The 17,307-nt window shown below is 45.7% G+C and overlaps 1 protein-coding gene across 1 annotated transcript in view; it reads left to right on the plus strand.

Annotated features, from left to right (window-relative positions):
* Window positions 1-125: 125 nt before the first annotated feature.
* The window catches only part of pla2g15 (phospholipase A2, group XV), a 58,285-nt gene continuing 41,103 nt past the window's right edge, over window positions 126-17,307 (plus strand). The window contains exon 1 of the mRNA XM_085991198.1: window positions 126-282. Within this exon, the coding sequence (XP_085847324.1) occupies window positions 126-282 (157 nt within the window). The remainder of the gene's footprint in view (window positions 283-17,307) is intronic.

Genomic DNA, 17,307 nt, shown 5'->3' on the forward strand with positions numbered 1-17,307 from the left:
GGGGCCGGCGCTGCTCTTTTTCATCTCCCTTTGGCTGTGGAACTCTGCGCTAGTTCCATTGTATCCGCCGCGTTTCATCGCTCCCGGGCGCTCTCTCCCTCTCCCCGAGTGATGAGACCTGGGCAATGATTTCCAGAGCTGGCGTCTCCTCTCTCTCCCTCCTCCTCTTCCTTCCTTCTCTCCTGGCGGCGGCTGTCTGCCCCGGCGCCCTCTGCTTCGACTGCAAGGATAAGTTCTCTTCGCGGGGTTGTTTGAATGCGACCCGACCGCCTGTCGTGCTGGGTGAGTGAGCGAGCGAGCGAGCGGAGCGGAGTAGAGCAGAGGCTCGGTTTGGTAATGGAATGTATTTAACCTATGCCGACCCACGTTAAAAGTCCACCATGAAACCAATGATGGTTAACTGCGATCCGTTTATTTTTAGTGCTTGGCTTGCTGCAATGCATCTTCCTCTCCCTTAGTGGGTTTTCCTTTTAACAATGTGGAAAGAGATCGATTTTTTAAAGAAATTATTACTTGTAACGTATGTTGACCTTTGACACCTCCGCCTGGCATTTTAACATTTAATAGTGAAAGGTTGTGTGTCTGAACGCTCCCGCCTTCAGTTTGACTGATTTTTTTTTAAACCTCCACACCAATTGGCCTAATACTGTGCAGGGAATGTTTCTGGTATCACTATCTCTAATAAATGTTGTTCGAATACTTTTCCTTCAGTTAAGTGCACCGAACACCTACCTAAACCGTTGAGAATGAGCTGAGGTGCTTTTATGCTGCGTATCACCGGCCGTGCTGTTCCAGAGCTTTCCTTTCCATGCCACTGAACTTAGTGACTGAGGGGGGAGCCTTGTACCAGGGCGAAATAATAGCAGCAGAACAAGCCAGGGTATTCAAGCTTGTACTTCCACACATATGTATTTGTGTCCCTCTCCTGCCCCATACCCCATAAATAAATTTATAACTGGGGTGAGGTTCTCCTGGAACTAACATGCACATGTTTAAATTTTATCTCTCTCTCTCTCCTCCTCCCATAATATAGGTAGTAGTTTAACACTAGTACCTCTTTTAAGAGCTGTGTTGAGCTGGCAGTAAGAAAGAACTTGCATTTATATAGCGCCTTTCATGACATCCCGAAGTGCTTTACAGCCACCAATTAAGTACTTTTTTGAAGTGTAGTCAGTTAATAATGTAGGGAAACGCAGCAGCCAATTTTTGCACAGCAAGGTGCCAGATAATCTGTTTTAATGATGTTGGTTGAGGGATAAATATTGGCCAGGACACAAGGAGAACCCCCATGTTCTTCTTTGAATAGTGTTGTGGGATCTTTTGCATCCACCCCACCCGAGAGGGCAGACAGGGCCTCGGTTTAACGTCTCGTCCGAAAGATGGCACCTCTGACAGTGCCGCACTCCCTCAGTACCGCACTGGAATGTCAGCCTAGATTTTGTGTTGCAGTCTGAGTTACACTACTGGTTGTGCAAAGTAGAACTCTCCATATATGTACTTTAGCACTTATACACAGCTTCAAACATCATCTAAATTATGGTGAGCAATAAAGCTGGCTGCCCATTTGCTTTTTTTTAAACATTAGAAAGTTTAAAGGCGTCTAGCAGCGGCAGAGAGAGCTTGGTTTCAAAGTTTAGAAAGGTGACTTCGTGCAGGGTGAGACCAGCACGTCAAGGCGTCCTAAGGCTGCTGACCAAAATACAGCTTGCACACAGATCGACTACTTCAAATCACCGCTTTTACTGCACTTTGATGCAAACTTTAGTATAACTGGCAAATGTAGAGCGTGTGCTGTAAGTGTCAGCTTGGCTGGGTCATTAGTACTCTTGCCTCTTGAGTCAGAAGGTTGTTGGTTGAATTTGCACTCCAGGGTGTAATTTTGACTTTTGGAGATGGTGTAAAATGGCCGATATTGATTCAGTTGCTCGTCAAACATCATTTTCATTCCCAGACTTTAATGGAAATGCAAATCAGGAGAGATATATAATGGCAGCTGATCTGATATCGCCTGTTTTACATTTTCTCAAAACTCCTATGAGGAGAGATTGAGTAGAATGGGCCTATATTCCCTAGAGTTTAGAAGAATGAGGTGATCTCATTGAAACATATAAAATTCTTAAGGGGCTTAACAAGGTAGATGCAGGGAGGATGTTACCCCTGGCTGGGGAGTCTAGAACTAGGGGTCACAGTCTCCGAATAAGGGGTCGGCCATTTAGGACTAAAATGAGGAGGAATTTCTTTACTCAAAGGATGGTGAATCTTTTGAGAGCTGTGGAGGCTCAGTCATTGAGTATATTCTCAGGTTGCTAAATTTTTTAATAAGGGAATCGAGGGATATGGGGATAGTGCGGGAAGGTGGAGTTCAGGTAGAAGATCAACCATGATCTTATTGAATGGCGGAGCAGGCTCGAATGACCAAATGACCTACTCCTACTTCTATGTTCTTATGTAAAATGAGCACGTAACTTAGGATGACACTTCAGTGCAGGACTGAGGTAGTGCTATATTATGCTGTCTTCCAGATGAGATGTTAAATTGTCTATGTGTTCTCGTAGTTCAGGTGGATGTTTGCATCTGGGCAGGACTGGGACCGATGTCCTAGGGGAAGTGTTCGCTAGTGCTGTGTGGGAGGGTTTAAACTAAAATGGCAGGGGTTGGGAACCTGTGCAGGGAGACAGAGAGGAAAGGGAAACAAGGCAAAAGACAGGAAGGAGGAAAACAAAAGTGGCAGTCAGAGAAATCAAGGGTTTAAATCAAACATGGCCACAGTAAATAATAATTCTAAAAGGTCTAAGAGTGTTAAAAAAACAAGCCTGAAGGCTTTGTGTCTTAATGCGAGGAGCATTCTTAATAAGGTGGATGAATTAGCTGTGCAAATAGATGTAAACGGATATGATGGTGATTGAGATTACGGAAACATGGCTCCAGGTTGACCAAGGCTGGCAACTCAACATCCAGGGGTATTCAATATTCAGGAAAGACAGGCAAAAAGGAAAAGGAGGTGGGGTAGCATTGCTGGTTAAAGAGGAGATTAACACAATAGTAAGGAAGGCTATTAGCTCTGATGATGTGGAATCTGTATGGGTAGAGCTGAGAAATACCAAGGGGCAGAAAATGTTACTGGGAGTTGTATGCAGACCCCCAAACAATAATGCGGAGGTTGGGGAAGGCATTAAACGGGAAATTAGAGACACGTGCAATAAACATAGAAGATAGGAGTAGGCCATTCGGCCCCTCGAGCCTGCTCCGCCATTCAGTGAGATCATGGCTGATCATCCAAATTCAGTACCCGGTCCCTGCTTTCTCCCCATATCCCTTGATGCCTTTAGCCTTAAGAAATATATCCAACTCCTTCTTGAATATATTTAATGAATTGGCCTCAACTGCCTTCTGTGGTAGAGAATTCCACAGGTTCACCACTCTCTGGGTGAAGAAATTGCTCCTCATCTCAGTCCTAAATGGCCTACCCCTTATCCTTAGACTATGACCCCTGGTACTGGACTCCCTGGCCATCGGGAACATCCTTCCTGCATCTAGTCTATCCAGGCCTGACAGAATTTTATAGGTTTCGATGAGATCCCCCCCTCAATCTTCTAAACTCCAGCGAGTACAAGCCCAATCGACCCAATCTCTCCTCATACGTCATTCCTGCCATCCCAGGCATCAGCCTGGTGAATCTTCGCTGCACTGCTTCCATGGCAAGAACATCCTTCCTCAGATAAGGCGACTAAAACTGCACACAATACTCAAGGTGCGGTCTCACCAAGGCCCTGTACAACTGCAGCAAGACATCCTTGTTCCTGTACTCGAACCCTCTTGCTACGAAGGGCAACATATCATTTGCCGCCTTAACTGCCTGCTGCACCTGCATGCTTACCTTCAGCGACTGGTGCACAAGAACACCCAGGTCTCTTTGCACTTCCCCATCTCCCAACCTATTGCCATTCAAATAATCTGGCTTCCTGTTTTTGCCACCAAAGTGGATAACCTCACATTTATGCACATTATGGTGCATTTGCCATGTTTCTGCCCAATCACCCAACCTGTAGAAATCGTACTGGAGTTTCACGACATCCCCCTCACAGCATACCCTCCCACCCAGCTTTGTGTTGTCTGCAAATTTGGAGATATTACATCCAATTCCCTCGTCCAGATCATTAATATATATTGTGAACAGCTGGGGTCCTAGGACCGATCCTTGTGCTACCCCACTAGTCACTGCCTGCCACTCGGAAAATGACCCGTTTATTCCAACTCTGCTTTCTATCTGCCAACCAGTTCTCTATCCAAGTCAATACCTTGCCCCCAATCCCATGTGCCTTAATTTTACAAGCTAATCTCTTATGTGGGACCTTATCGAAAGCCTTCTGAAAGTCCAAATACACCACATCCACTGGTTCTCCCTTATCTATTTTAGCAGTTACATCCTCAAAAAATTCCAGTAGATTAGTCGAGCACAATTTACCTTTTGTAAATCCATGTTGACTTTGTCCGATCCTGTCACTGCTTTCCAAGTGCTCTGCTATTACATCTTTTATAATGGACTCTACCATTTTCCCCACTACCGATGTCAGGCTTACCAGTCTATAATTCCCTGCTTTTTCTCTACCACCTTTTTTGAATAGTGGGGTAACAATAACTACCCTCCAATCCATGGGTACTGTTCCAGAGTCTATCGAGTTCTGGAAGATGACCAGCAATGCATCTACTATCTCCATGGCCACTTTCTTAAGTACCCTAGGATGTAGATTATCAGGCCCTGGGGATTTATCGGCCTTCAATCCCGTCAACTTCCCCAACACCATTTCCCTACAAATACTGATTTCTTTCAGTTCCTTCCCCTCATTAGTCTCTATGTTCCCTGACATCTCTGGGAGGTTATTTGTGTCCTCCTTTGTGAAGACAGAACCAAAGTATGTATTTAATTGGTCAGCCATTTCTTTGTTCCCCATTATAAATTCCCCTGATTCTGACTGCAAGGGACCTACGCTTGACTTCACCAATCTTTTTCTCTTCACATATCTATAAAAACTTTTACAGTCAGTTTTTATGTTCCCTGAAAGCTTACTCTCATACTCTATTTTCCCCCTCTTAATTAATCCCTTTGTCCTCCTTTGCTGAATCCTAAACTGCTCCCAATCCTCAAGTTTACTGCTTTTTCTGGCCAATTTATATGTCCTCTCCTTGGATCTTATGCTATCCCTAATTTCCCTTGTTAGCCACGGTTGAGTCACCTTTTTTGTTTTATTTTTATGCCAAACCGGGATGAAGAAATTCTGTAGTTTATCCATGCGATCTTTGAATGTTTGCCATTGCCTATCCACCGTCAACCCTTTGAGCAACATTCCCCAATCAATCCTACCCAACTCGCGCCTCATACTATCGTAGTTTTTTATTTAAATTCAGGACCCTAGGAATTTGAATCCCTCCCCCTTGTACCATTCCTCTAGCCACGTATTCATCTGAAATATCCTTCTATTTCTACTCTGACTAGCACGTGGCACTGGTAGCAATCCTGAGATTACTACCTTTTGAGGTCCTATTTTTTCATTTACCTCCTAACTCCCTATATTCAGCTTTTAGGACCTCATCCCATTTTTTACCTATATCGTTGGTACCTATATGCACCACGACAACTGGCTGTTCACCCTCCCCTTCCAAAATGCTCTGCAGCTGCTCTGAGACATCCTTGACCCTTGCACCAGGGAGGCAACATACCATCCTGGAGTCTCGTTTGCGGCTGCAGAAACGCCTATCTATTCCCTTTACAATAGAATCCCCTATTACTATAGCTCTACCCCTGTTTTTCCCTCCCGTCCTGTGCAGCAGAACCACCCATGGTGCTAGGAAGTTGGCTGCTGCTGCCTTCCCCCGATAAGCCATCCTCCCCAACAATATCCAAAGCGGTATATCTGTTTGAGAGAGGGATGGTCACAGGGGACCCCTGCACTACCTGCCTGCGCCTACTACTCTGCCTGGCAGTCACCCATTCCCTTCTTGCCTATGCAGCCTTTACCTGCGGTGTGACCAACTCATCAAATGTGCTTTCCACGATGTCCTCAGCATCGCGAATGCTCCAGTATGTATCCATTCGCAGCTCCAGCGCCGCAATGCGGTCTGCCAGTAGCTGCAGCTGGATACACTTCCCGCACACATGGTCGTCAGGGACACAAGAAGTGTCCCTGATTTCCCACATAGTGCAGGAGGAGCATACTATGGTGCTGAGTTGTACTGCCATGACTTACTGTTTAATTCAAATTAAATCAAATCAATCCCACCAATTACACTATAATTAAATGATATACTCAAGGGCCCTTGTTTACCAGCAGTTCCCACTACACAACAGAGACCGTAGAAACTATAAACCACAAAATTTAAGTTTTGGAAAAAAGAGAGAAATACTCACCAACCAATCACTTACCTGCTTTCTGGTGACGTCACACTTCGATTACTTTTTACTTCTCTCTCTCCTCTCGCAGGTCCGCCTCTCCTGCTCTCGGAGCTCGGTTTAAATCAGCCTCTCCTCTCGCAGGTCCGCCTCTCCCGCTCTCGGAGCTCGGTTTAAATCAGCCTCTCCTCTCGCAGGTCCGCCTCTCCCGCTCTCGGAGCTCGGTTTAAATCAGCCTCTCCTCTCGCAGGTCCGCCTCTCCCGCTCTCGGAGCTCGGTTTAAATCAGCCTCATCTGCCTCTCCCGCTCTCGGAGCTCAGTTTAAATCAGCCTCTCCCGCCTTTCCTCTCGCAGATCCGCCTCTCCCGCTCTTGGAGCTCGGTTTAAATCAGCCTCTCCCGTCTCGCTTCTCGCGGGTACCGCAGGGATCGGTCCTTGGACCCCAGCTATTCACAATATATATTAATGATCTAGACGAGGGAACTAGATGTAATATCTCCAAGTTTGCAGACGACACAAAGCTGGGTGGGCGTGTGTGCTGTGAGGAGGATGCCGAGAAACTCCAGTATGATTTGGACAGGTTGGGTTATTGCATGATGCAGTATAATGTGGATAAATGCGAGGTTATCCACTTTGGTGGCAAAAACAGGAAGGCAGATTAATATCTGAACGGCAATAGATTGGGAGAAGGGGAAGTGCAACGAGACCTGGGCGTCCTTGTGCACCAGTCGCTGAAGGTAAGCATGCAGGTGCAGCAGGCGGTTAAGAAGGCAAATGGTATGCTGGCCTTCGTAGCGAGAGGGTTTGAGTACAGGAACAAGGATGTCTTGCTGCAGTTGTACAGGGCCTTGGTGAGACCTTGAGTATTGTGTGCAGTTTTGGTCGCCTTATCTGAGGAAGGATGTTCTTGCCATTGAAGGAGTTCAGCGAAGATTCACCAGACTGATACCTGGGATGGCAGGAATGATGTATGAGGAGAGATTGGGTCGACTGGGCTTATACTCGCTGGTGTTTGGAAGAATGAGAGGGGATCTCATTGAAACTTATAAAATTCTAACAGGACTAGACAGACTAGATGCAGGAAGGATGTTCCTGATGGTCGGGGAGTCCAGAACCAGGGGTCACAGTCTAAGGATAAGGGGTAAGCCATTTAGGACAGAGATGAGGAGGCATTTCTTCACCCAGAGAGTGGTGAACCTGTGGAATTCTCTGCCACAGAAGGCAGTTGAGGCCAATTCATTAAATATATTCAAGAAGGAGTTAGATATATTTCTTAAGGCTAAAGGGATCAAGGGATATGGGGAAAAAGCAGGGACAGGATACTGAGTTTGGATGATCAGCCATGATCTCATTGAATGGCGGAGCAGGCTCGAGGGGCCGAATAGCCTACTCCTACTCCTGCTCCTATCTTCTATGTTTCTATGAAGCTCTCGTGGCTCTTTTCAGAGAATGATAGAGTTCTCCTGGTGTCACAGAATCACAGAAACCCCACAGTGCAGATAGAGGCCATTTCGGCCCATCGAGCCTGCACCGACACACATCCCACCCTATCCCTGTAACCCCACGTATTTAATCCCCCTAACACTAAGGGTCAATTTATCATAGCCAATCATCCTAACCCGCACATCTTTGGACTGTGGGAGCTACGGAGAACAGAGTAACTGATCAATCATCAAAGCTGCTGTCTGTGTGACCTTGTGCACAAATTGACTGCCACGCTTGCCTACGTTGCATGAGTAACTGCACTTCAGAAGTAATTAATTGGTTATAAAACACTTTGTGATATCCTGAGCATGTGATGAATCACTAAATATATCCAAGTTCTTTGCACATATTTGGTGTGGGTGGTTTTGGCAGGGCAGTTAGGGTGAGGGAGAGGGGGCTTGTTGATCCGTTAACTCATTCTTTACCCCAGTCCACCCTGATATATTTAGTTTCAAGGCAGAATAATGTTCAGCCTGGTATCAGTGCCTTAGCTTTTGCACTGAACTGTCTCCAGTTGATGTTTAAGTTGGTTGGAGTTGGGAAACAGCTTGCCAGGTGAAGCTGTTGGAGCTTGTGACTGCGGTACATGTCATGTGTTATATTTAATTACCAGCAAGCAGTAGGATTGATCATTAACTGGGTTGATTTGCCTTTCTGTATTACTGCTGATTCCCAGTTTCTGCTATTGTTTGCAAATTTTACACTCCTGAATTCTGCAGTCGGCAGGGTAAGGGCCGTTCGTGCTTGGTAATTAAATATATTTTCTACATGGGCGTCTGCTGTCAGCATCAATCAGTCCTGCATTATGTACAAGATAAAACTCATTCTGCATTGTTCCACTCAAAGGGTAGTGGAAATCTGGAACAGTCTCCCACAAAAAGCTGTTGAGGCTAGGGATCAAGTGAACATTTCAAAACGGAGATTGATAGATTTTTGTTCGGCAAGGGTATTAAGGGTTATGAAACAAACGCGGGTAGATGGAATTAAGATACAGATCAGCCATGATCTGATTGAAAGGCGGGACGGGCTTGAGGGGCTGAATGGCCGACTCCTGTTCCTATAATGTGCCTTAAACCCTTAATGCAGGGCCCTCCCACTGTGCCAGTCATGACGATTTTTCCAGGCATTTTGTGTCTTTGATTGGGTGAGTTTGCAAATTAGTATTCCATTATGGGCAATTTTGTGCTGTAGACTGATGCCCATGAGGAACTGAATTAGGGCTGCTCGGAAGGGGTTGAAGTATCCGGGGCCTCAAGACTTGATTAGGAAGTTAGGAGCAAGAATGGAAATTGAGCAAAACCTTTTTACCCAATGGGTGATAGAATTGTGAAATAAGTTATGAATGCAAGCCACTAAAGTGGATTGAGACAATTAGATGGGTGTGTGGAGAAGGATTGAATCGAGGTGGGTGCGTGGGGTTGTTCCAGTAAAAGAGAGAGCTGGACCTGATGACATTTTCCCACTTTTGCAAAGTCCAAAATCTAAAGTACAGTACAACTTTCCATTATAATCAGGCAACTAATGTCACACATTCTCAGCCACTTTTAACATCAGCATTTTTTCTTTAAAATTGCTTTTTTTTACAACTCAGCTTAGCCAACCAGATCGGAAAGGTCCCAGGTCTGATTGTTGGCCAATGCAGGATTAGCTGACCTCAGTTGGATGGTGGTCACAGTACCACAGATGGCCTCACTGCCTTCCCATTCATCTCTCTCTTGCTCGCTCACACGCCTGTTCCTGCTGTTTATACCTCTGTTCAAGTCCCACTCCAGAGACTCGAGTACAAAAAAATCCAGGCTGACACTCCAGTGCAGTGCTGAGGGAGTGCTCCACTGTCAGAGGTGTTGTATTTTGGATGAGATGTTAAACCGAGGCCCCGTCTTTCGGATGAGACGTTAAACGAAGGCCCCGTCTGCCCCCTCAGGTGGACGTAAAAGATCCCATTGCACGATTCAAAGAAGAGCAGGGGAGATATCCCTGGTGTCCTGGCCAGTATTTATCCCTCAATCAGCATCACTAAAACAGATTATCTGGTCATTATCTGGGATGGCAGGAATGACTTATGAGGAGAGATTGGATCGATTGGGCTTGTACTCGCTGGAATTTAGAAGACTGAGAGGGGATCTCATCGAAACTTATAAAATTCTAACAGGACTAGAAAGACTAGATGCTGGAAGGATGTTCCTGATGGTCGAGGAGTCCAGAACCAGGGGTCACAGTCTAAGGATAAGGGGTAGGCCATTTAGGACAGAAATGAGGAGGAATTTCTTCACCCAGAGAGTGGTGAACCTGTGGAATTCTCTACCACAGAAGGCAGTAGAGGCCAATTCATTAAATATATTCAAGAAGGAGTTGGATATATTTCTCAAGGCTAAAGGGATCAAGGGGTATGGGGAGAAAGCAGGGACCGGGTACTGAATTTGGATGATCAGCCATGATCGCATTGAATGGCGGAGCAGGCTCGAGGGGCCGAATGGCCTACTCCTGCTCCTATCTTCTATGTTTCTATCACATTGCTGTTTGTGGGTCCGTGCTGAGCGCACATTGGCTGCTGTGTTTCTTACATTACAACAGTGACAACACTTTTATTTAATAAAAAAAAAAAGTACTTAATTGACTGTAAAGCACTTTGGGATGTCCGGTGGTTGTGAAAGGCGCTTTATAAATGCAAGTCTTTGCTTCTCATTTTTTTCTCTTCCATTTGTCTCCATACTCTCAGTATGCTTCCTACACACAGTCTGTCACTTTTTTTAAATTATTCATGTGATGTGGGTGTCATTTATTGCCCATCCCTAATTGCCCTTGAGAAAATGGTGGTGAGGTGCCGCCTTGGCTTGTTGGGTTACGAGTCAACCACATTGGAGTCACAAAGGCCAGACTTCCATGGCAGATTTCCTTCCCTAAAGGACATTCGTGAATCAGATGGGTTTTTATGACAATTCAATAGTTTCATGGTCCCCATTACTGACACTAGCTTTTTATTCCAGATTTATTCAATTAACTGAATTTAAATTCCCCAGCTGTCTTGGTGGGATTTGAACTCCTGTCTCCGAATCATTAGTCCAGATCTCTGGATTACTGGTCCAACAACATAGCCACGATGCTACTGTACCTTTTGTTACTGATCTAGATCTATAGTTGATTACAGTTGGATAATCAGTTATTTAGAGTAAAATCTAAACTGAAATAGAAAACGATCTGGACCTGTTTAATTCACATACTCTTACTTGTTTTCTCAAATCAGGCTCTTTTAGGCTTGCACTCCCTGTCATACAGCCACGTATTATAGTAATTTAAAATAAAATGTCAGCACAGCTTCAGCTTCACATCCTTGGCATCAGGTGAGAGCCAACCTGGAATGCAGTGTGTAGGTGAGGTTCCTGGCCGGGGAACCAGCAAAGCACAGCTGGAGGGGGGTTAGCCTTCCTGTTAAACTGACGCTTCTAGCTCGGAGCACCATAGCAACGTGCGGTAGGTGGACTGCATCTTGCTCCTCGCTATTTCATCAAAGGTCCCAGCTCTCCAGCAGCTGAAACAGCTATATTGCAGGCAGAATCCTGGGTCCTGGGAAGGGAAGTGAGGTCTGGAATATTCCTACATTACAACAGTGACTACGCTTCAAAAGTACTTCATTGGTTGTAAAGTGCTTTGGGACGTCCTGAGGTTGTGAAAGGTGCTATACAAATTGCAAGTCTTCCTTGAACGTGGAGCAGCAAGAGTAGAGAGTGAGGCTAGCACGGAGCAGGATTGGTGAAATCCCAGCGCTGATGAGGACACAAGACCAGTGTTTTCAACAAGAGTGCAAGGATTGGTCCCTGGTAACCATGAGTGATAACACTTTAACATCATAGTGTAGCGGTTCGTGTAGATCGCCACTAAATAAGAGAGTTTGACTTCGACGAACTATTAACAAGTTGTTTATTTACAGGAACAGGCTAATTACAGCAGGTAAGATAGCAGGTAAGATGGCTGACTGTAGGAGCACCGTGGTGTAGGTCTTTCCCCAGCAGGGATGCCACGAGGACTGACTAGAAGTTTCCCAGCCCAACTGCCAGCAGGTTCCGAGCCCAACTGCCAGCAGGTTCCGAGCCCAACTGCTGGAAGGTTCCGAGCTCTGATGTCATGACGCCAGAGTACAGGAGAGAAGCCTGAGTATAGTAATAGACACATACAGTAAGGTAAGTTAAAGGGAATTATGTATCTCAATGTAAGGGACAACCGGTGGTACCGCCACATAGGCCCCCCCAGAATTCGCTTTAACGAAAGTCCAAGGATGAGATGGTCTGACGAGCTGGTGGTCTCGGCGGTCGTGCTGTCTCGGCTTAGTAGACGAGGTATAAAAATACTGCTTGTAAGCGGATCCTTACGCATGTCATGGCGAATAAAACGTATCCGTCAGGCGAAGGACCATAGAGACGTGCGAAACAGCAGGCCTTATCAGAGTGACAGGCAGATTGGGCGGACGAGGACGATGCCTCTGTTGACTGGTGAGCGAAACCTTCAGGAGGCTGGAACGCACGGAACAGTGCGTGCCATAATGCTACGACATTAACAGAACGGAGGGTGAAAAGTTGCTGTGTTGATCTGTGATCAGAGCAACTTCCACGTGTTGATCGCGGTCGCAGGATGCCCTTTGGACCTGTCCTCTGTGTGCAGCTTCAGTAGACGTTTGCGTTTGTTAAAGGAAAAACTGGAGAAAGGGCGGCAACGGTCCAGGTTGTTGTTGCTTTCAGGAGGGGTTAACTCTGCCTGGAGGGCGGCAAAACTTGTAACAGTTGTAGATTTAGGAGAAAACAGCCGTGAGGGCGGCAACGCTTTTCGTTCGCGCTGAAACGTGTAGTAGGTAACACAACCAGCAGGCTGACGGGCTGGTGTGTCGTCGGCGGGGAACGAGTCTTCGTGTTTCACGAGGGCAGGGTCCTCGTGGTTTGCGAGGGATGGATCCTCGTGGTTCGCGAGGGATGGGTCCTCGTGGTTCGTGGGGGTGAGTCCTCGTGGTATCCCCGCAGGGCACGCTCCGATTTTGTGGGCCAGAACATGCTGTACCCTGCGCTTGGAGAGATGTATACTTGCTGTTGCTTTGGACGTAGAGGCGGACGATCCGTGTGGCGGTAGGAAAAACGAGTACGGGGACCGTAAGCAAGTGCGTGGTCGGCGCCGCATCGATGTTCTCGTCGAACGGGGCTTCTACCTTTTATAAAGCACGAGGGAGACTGTGGCTCCCTGGATTGCGGCAGCGACAGCAAAACGGCTGGTGCTTCCATGGCGTGCTTCTTTTGTGAAAATTGCTCACAAAAAAACGGAGTCCGGTTGAGTTTTGTCCGTGTCAAAACGGGATCTGCTCCAGACTGCGCTTACCTTGCGAATACGTTCGCAAAGACGGGGTCGCCTTTGACGGAATTGGTGTTAGGCGGTTGCTGTTCCGTAGTTGTTCGTCGGTTGTGCGTCGGTCGTCTTGTGGGAAGACGAGGTTCAGGCTACGCGTTGCTACCGTGAAAATCGTTCACGGATACGGGGTCATCAATTGTAGTATTGGAATTGATGAGCTCCCGTACTCACGTCGTTGGGTCACCAATGTAGCGGTTCGTGTAGATCGCCACTAAATAAGAGAGTTTGACTTCGACGAACTATTAACAAGTTGTTTATTTACAGGAACAGGCTAATTACAGCAGGTAAGATAGCAGGTAAGATGGCTGACTGTAGGAGCACCGTGGTGTAGGTCTTTCCCCAGCAGGGATGCCACGAGGACTGACTAGAAGTTTCCCAGCTCAACTGCCAGCAGGTTCCGAACCCAACTGCCAGCAGGTTCCGAGCCCAACTGCCAGCAGGTTCCGAGCTCTACTGTTGGAAGGTTCCGAGCTCTGATGTCATGACGCCAGAGTACAGGAGAGAAGCCTGAGTATAGTAATAGACACATACAGCAAGGTAAGTTAAAGGGAATTATGTATCTCAATGTAAGGGACAACCGGTGGTACCGCCACAATAGGATTACATTGGACTAGTCAAGTACCAAACGGGACAGACATTTTTCTTGTGTATAGGGGATCTACTGTGATGTTGCTGATGGGTAGTTTAGATCACGGTTGTGATTTTTAGCTGCAGAAGTTGAAGCTATGTTTAACGTGGCCTATCCCTTTAAGGCCACTGTGGGGAAAATGGTCTCAATAGGTAAATTGTCGCTGCTTGCAAGCTCCTGACATCAATTAAAGGGCATCAATAACTCTTTTTATAAACTTGTGACTCCCAGCATGTAATGACGTTCTTTCTTTATTTTTAGTAAAAAGAGATTGTTTTGTAATGACACGTGAGAATTTGAAGTATTACTATTGAAGTGCACTAAACTCAAACTCTTCCTAGTAACTGGCAAAAAGAAGCTGTATTCACAACCTTTAGATTTGACATCAACCTTCATCCCTACCCCACTCCCACTCCTGGTTGGCTCGTAGTTCTGTTCTTTAGGCCTGCAGTTCTATGAAGCGTTGTTTTACCTGCAGGTCAGAGATTAGATTCTTTCAATTGGTGCTGGTGCAGTTGACTGCTTAAAGTGGCCCGTGCTTAATATATCTTGTAGCGTTAAGTTGCAAACTTGCCACAGTGCAAGACTATTTCAACGGAAATAATCTTCCAGTTGGTGTATTTCCATTAGCGTCTAAAGGGTGTGTGGTATAGGGAGTTTGGAAGCCATTTTCTCTTCAAACTCTTCCCCCTCCCCATTTAAAAAAAGAAACACACACATCCAAGATGCATAAACAGGCACTAATTCTTCCTGGATCAACGGCTCATTGATGACGGAGTTTTTAAATGTTTTGCGTTAGTTTCAATCATTCATATCTGTGTGAATGTTGGCACGGCAGTGCTAGAAATAGCTTCAAATGGAGGCCTGCGGACTGGTGTTTAATTGAGGTAAAATTTGGCCTGAAATAGGCTGTATTTCATGTGAGCTATTGGAGGCTGAGCTTGTCCTTTGCAAGATAGGAAGAGAGTTGGGAGACATTGCTGGAAAACCACATCCGAGAATTAGGTAGCGGGTTGTGACCAAAATTCCAACTTTATTCATACCTTTTTCTGATGAACAGACATCCGTGATGAAAAAAGAAAGATGGACTTGCATTTATATAGCGCCTTTCATGACCTCAGGACGTCCCAAAGTGCTTTACAGCCAATGAAGTTCTTTTTGAAGTAGTCACTGTTGTAATGTAGGAAACCGGCAGTCACTTTGCACACAGCAAGTTTCCACAAACACCAATATGATAACGACCAGATAATCTGGTTTACTGATGTTGGTTGAGGGAGAAATATTGGAGCGAACTCCCCTGCTCCTCTTCGAAATAGTGCCGTGGGATCTTTTACATCCACCTGAGAGGGCAGACGGGGCCTCGGTTTAACGTCTCATCCAAGTGTCCGCTGTGGCTCAGTGGGTAGCACCCTTGCCTCTGAGCCAGAAGTTTGTGGGTTCAAGTCCCACTCCAGGGACTTGAGTACAAAATCTAGGCAGTCACTCCAGTGGTGCTGTCTTTAGGATGAGTCGTTAAACCGAGACCCCGTCTGCTCTCCCAGGTGGATTTAAAAGATCCCATGGCACTATTTTGAAGAAGGATAGGGGAGTTATCTCCGGTGTCCTCAATCAACATCACTAAAGCAGATTATCTGCTCATTATCACATTGCTGTTTGTGGGAGCTTGCTGTGTGCAAATTGGCTGCTGCGTTTCCTACATTACAACAGTGGCTATACTTCAGAAAGTCCTTCATTGGCTGTAAAGCACTTTGGGACGTCTGAGGTTGTGAGGCGCTTTATAAATGCAAGTCTTTTTTTCAATCCGAAAGATGACAGCTCTGCTTTGGAATGTTGGCCTAGATTTTTGTGCTTAAGTCTCTGCCATGGGGCTTGAACCCACGGCCTTCTGACTCAGAGGCGCGAGTGCTACTACTGAGCCACAGCTAAACCTGAGCAGAGCAGAAGAGGGTGAATGCAACAGACTAGAGTAGGAAGAGCAGAGGGTGCAGGCGAGGGCGCAGGGCAGAGGATTGCCATTGAGCCAGGCTAACAAAGTTTAGATTTAGGGTGATATTACCGTAGTGTAAAGAACATTTGGTAGTTAGTACATTGTAGATCAGTCAGTATTGAATTAAATTGGACTTCTCTCTCCACGGATGTTGCCTCGCCTGCTGAGTTTTTCCAGCATTTTCTGTTATTTTGAATTAAATTGGGTAGCTAGCGTTGGTCTGTCAGGTCAGAAACATTGGATGTGGAGGGGAGGAATGTTATTGATTATGATAATTGGGGTGGGTGGATCTTTTAGTGGCATGAGCCCACTGTACTTTCTGAAGTACTCCTAGCCTGGGAAGGAAGGAAAAAAATTCCTTTTGCAGCTTCCTTCAACTTGTAGCATATGCTTGTAAACCTGTTTTTTATTTAGCATTAAGAACGACGAGCTTGGGGTGTGCCAGTAAACAGGGCCACGAGCTTCAGTGGACTGCTGCCAAATGTACATAGAAACAAGTTTCACAATTGCATGCCACCAAAAGGAAATTAAATTGGCAGGGAATTTAGATCAAATTCCTCGTTGAGAATATTCTTGTACTGTACCTCAGATTTTAAGTCAAACTGTATGTAGAATATGTGGACTTTTTGGAATGGTTTTAACCCTGTCAAGTGCTGTCTGTGGGTGAGAGATTAGTCATGCACCGTTTAACAGGAATGCCTATTGGTTACAATTGAGCTTTCTCCCTGCACATTTATCTTGGAAAAAAGTCAGACTCCGTAAGCAGAACAGATTTATAATGAACCGAAACCTGCACCCTTCTATATGGCATGTCTTGGGACTAAGGACTACCCCTTGCTCTGGGAACCATGTGGGATGCCCACCTCATTCTTCTGTCTACTCCTAAAAGGCGATGGATACCATCCTGTCGGACGGTGGCGGTCATTATAAAATTAACTGTCCAGTTTATTTGCGAGTAAGATAGTTTCGCAGAAGTACGCAGCAAATTACTGATGATGCATGTTTTTAGAAAACAATAAATTGAAAAATTGAGTTAGAATATCTTTTTCAGAATATCTACAGTCTGATAATCAACAAGACTTCTGAAGGAAACAGTTGTGCCTTGACTTCCCCATTATGAAGTTTGTACATAGCTGATGCATTCCTAAATTGGCCCACAGAATCTATGTGTGGTGAGCTGAGCGGAACAGAACTGAAGCTTAACAGCTATGGCAGTGCCTTTCTTTTAAAGGAGGCTTTTTTTGTGTGTCACAGGTGTTAATATTGAGATAATGTTGCTTTCAGTTATACCCCAGATGGGAGCCCCCAAAGGTTCTGAATTCATTCATGGGCTTGTATTGTTTGACACTTGCCAGTGATCAAAACAATTCTAATATTTGATTGAACAAAATACTCATTGAGCTTCAATGGACCAATAACTTGACTATCGCG

The sequence above is a fragment of the Somniosus microcephalus genome, chromosome 6 (assembly GCF_052327205.1).
Source record: "Somniosus microcephalus isolate GS21.2 chromosome 6, FLI_Smic_1.0, whole genome shotgun sequence".
Classification (NCBI taxonomy): domain Eukaryota; kingdom Metazoa; phylum Chordata; class Chondrichthyes; order Squaliformes; family Somniosidae; genus Somniosus; species Somniosus microcephalus.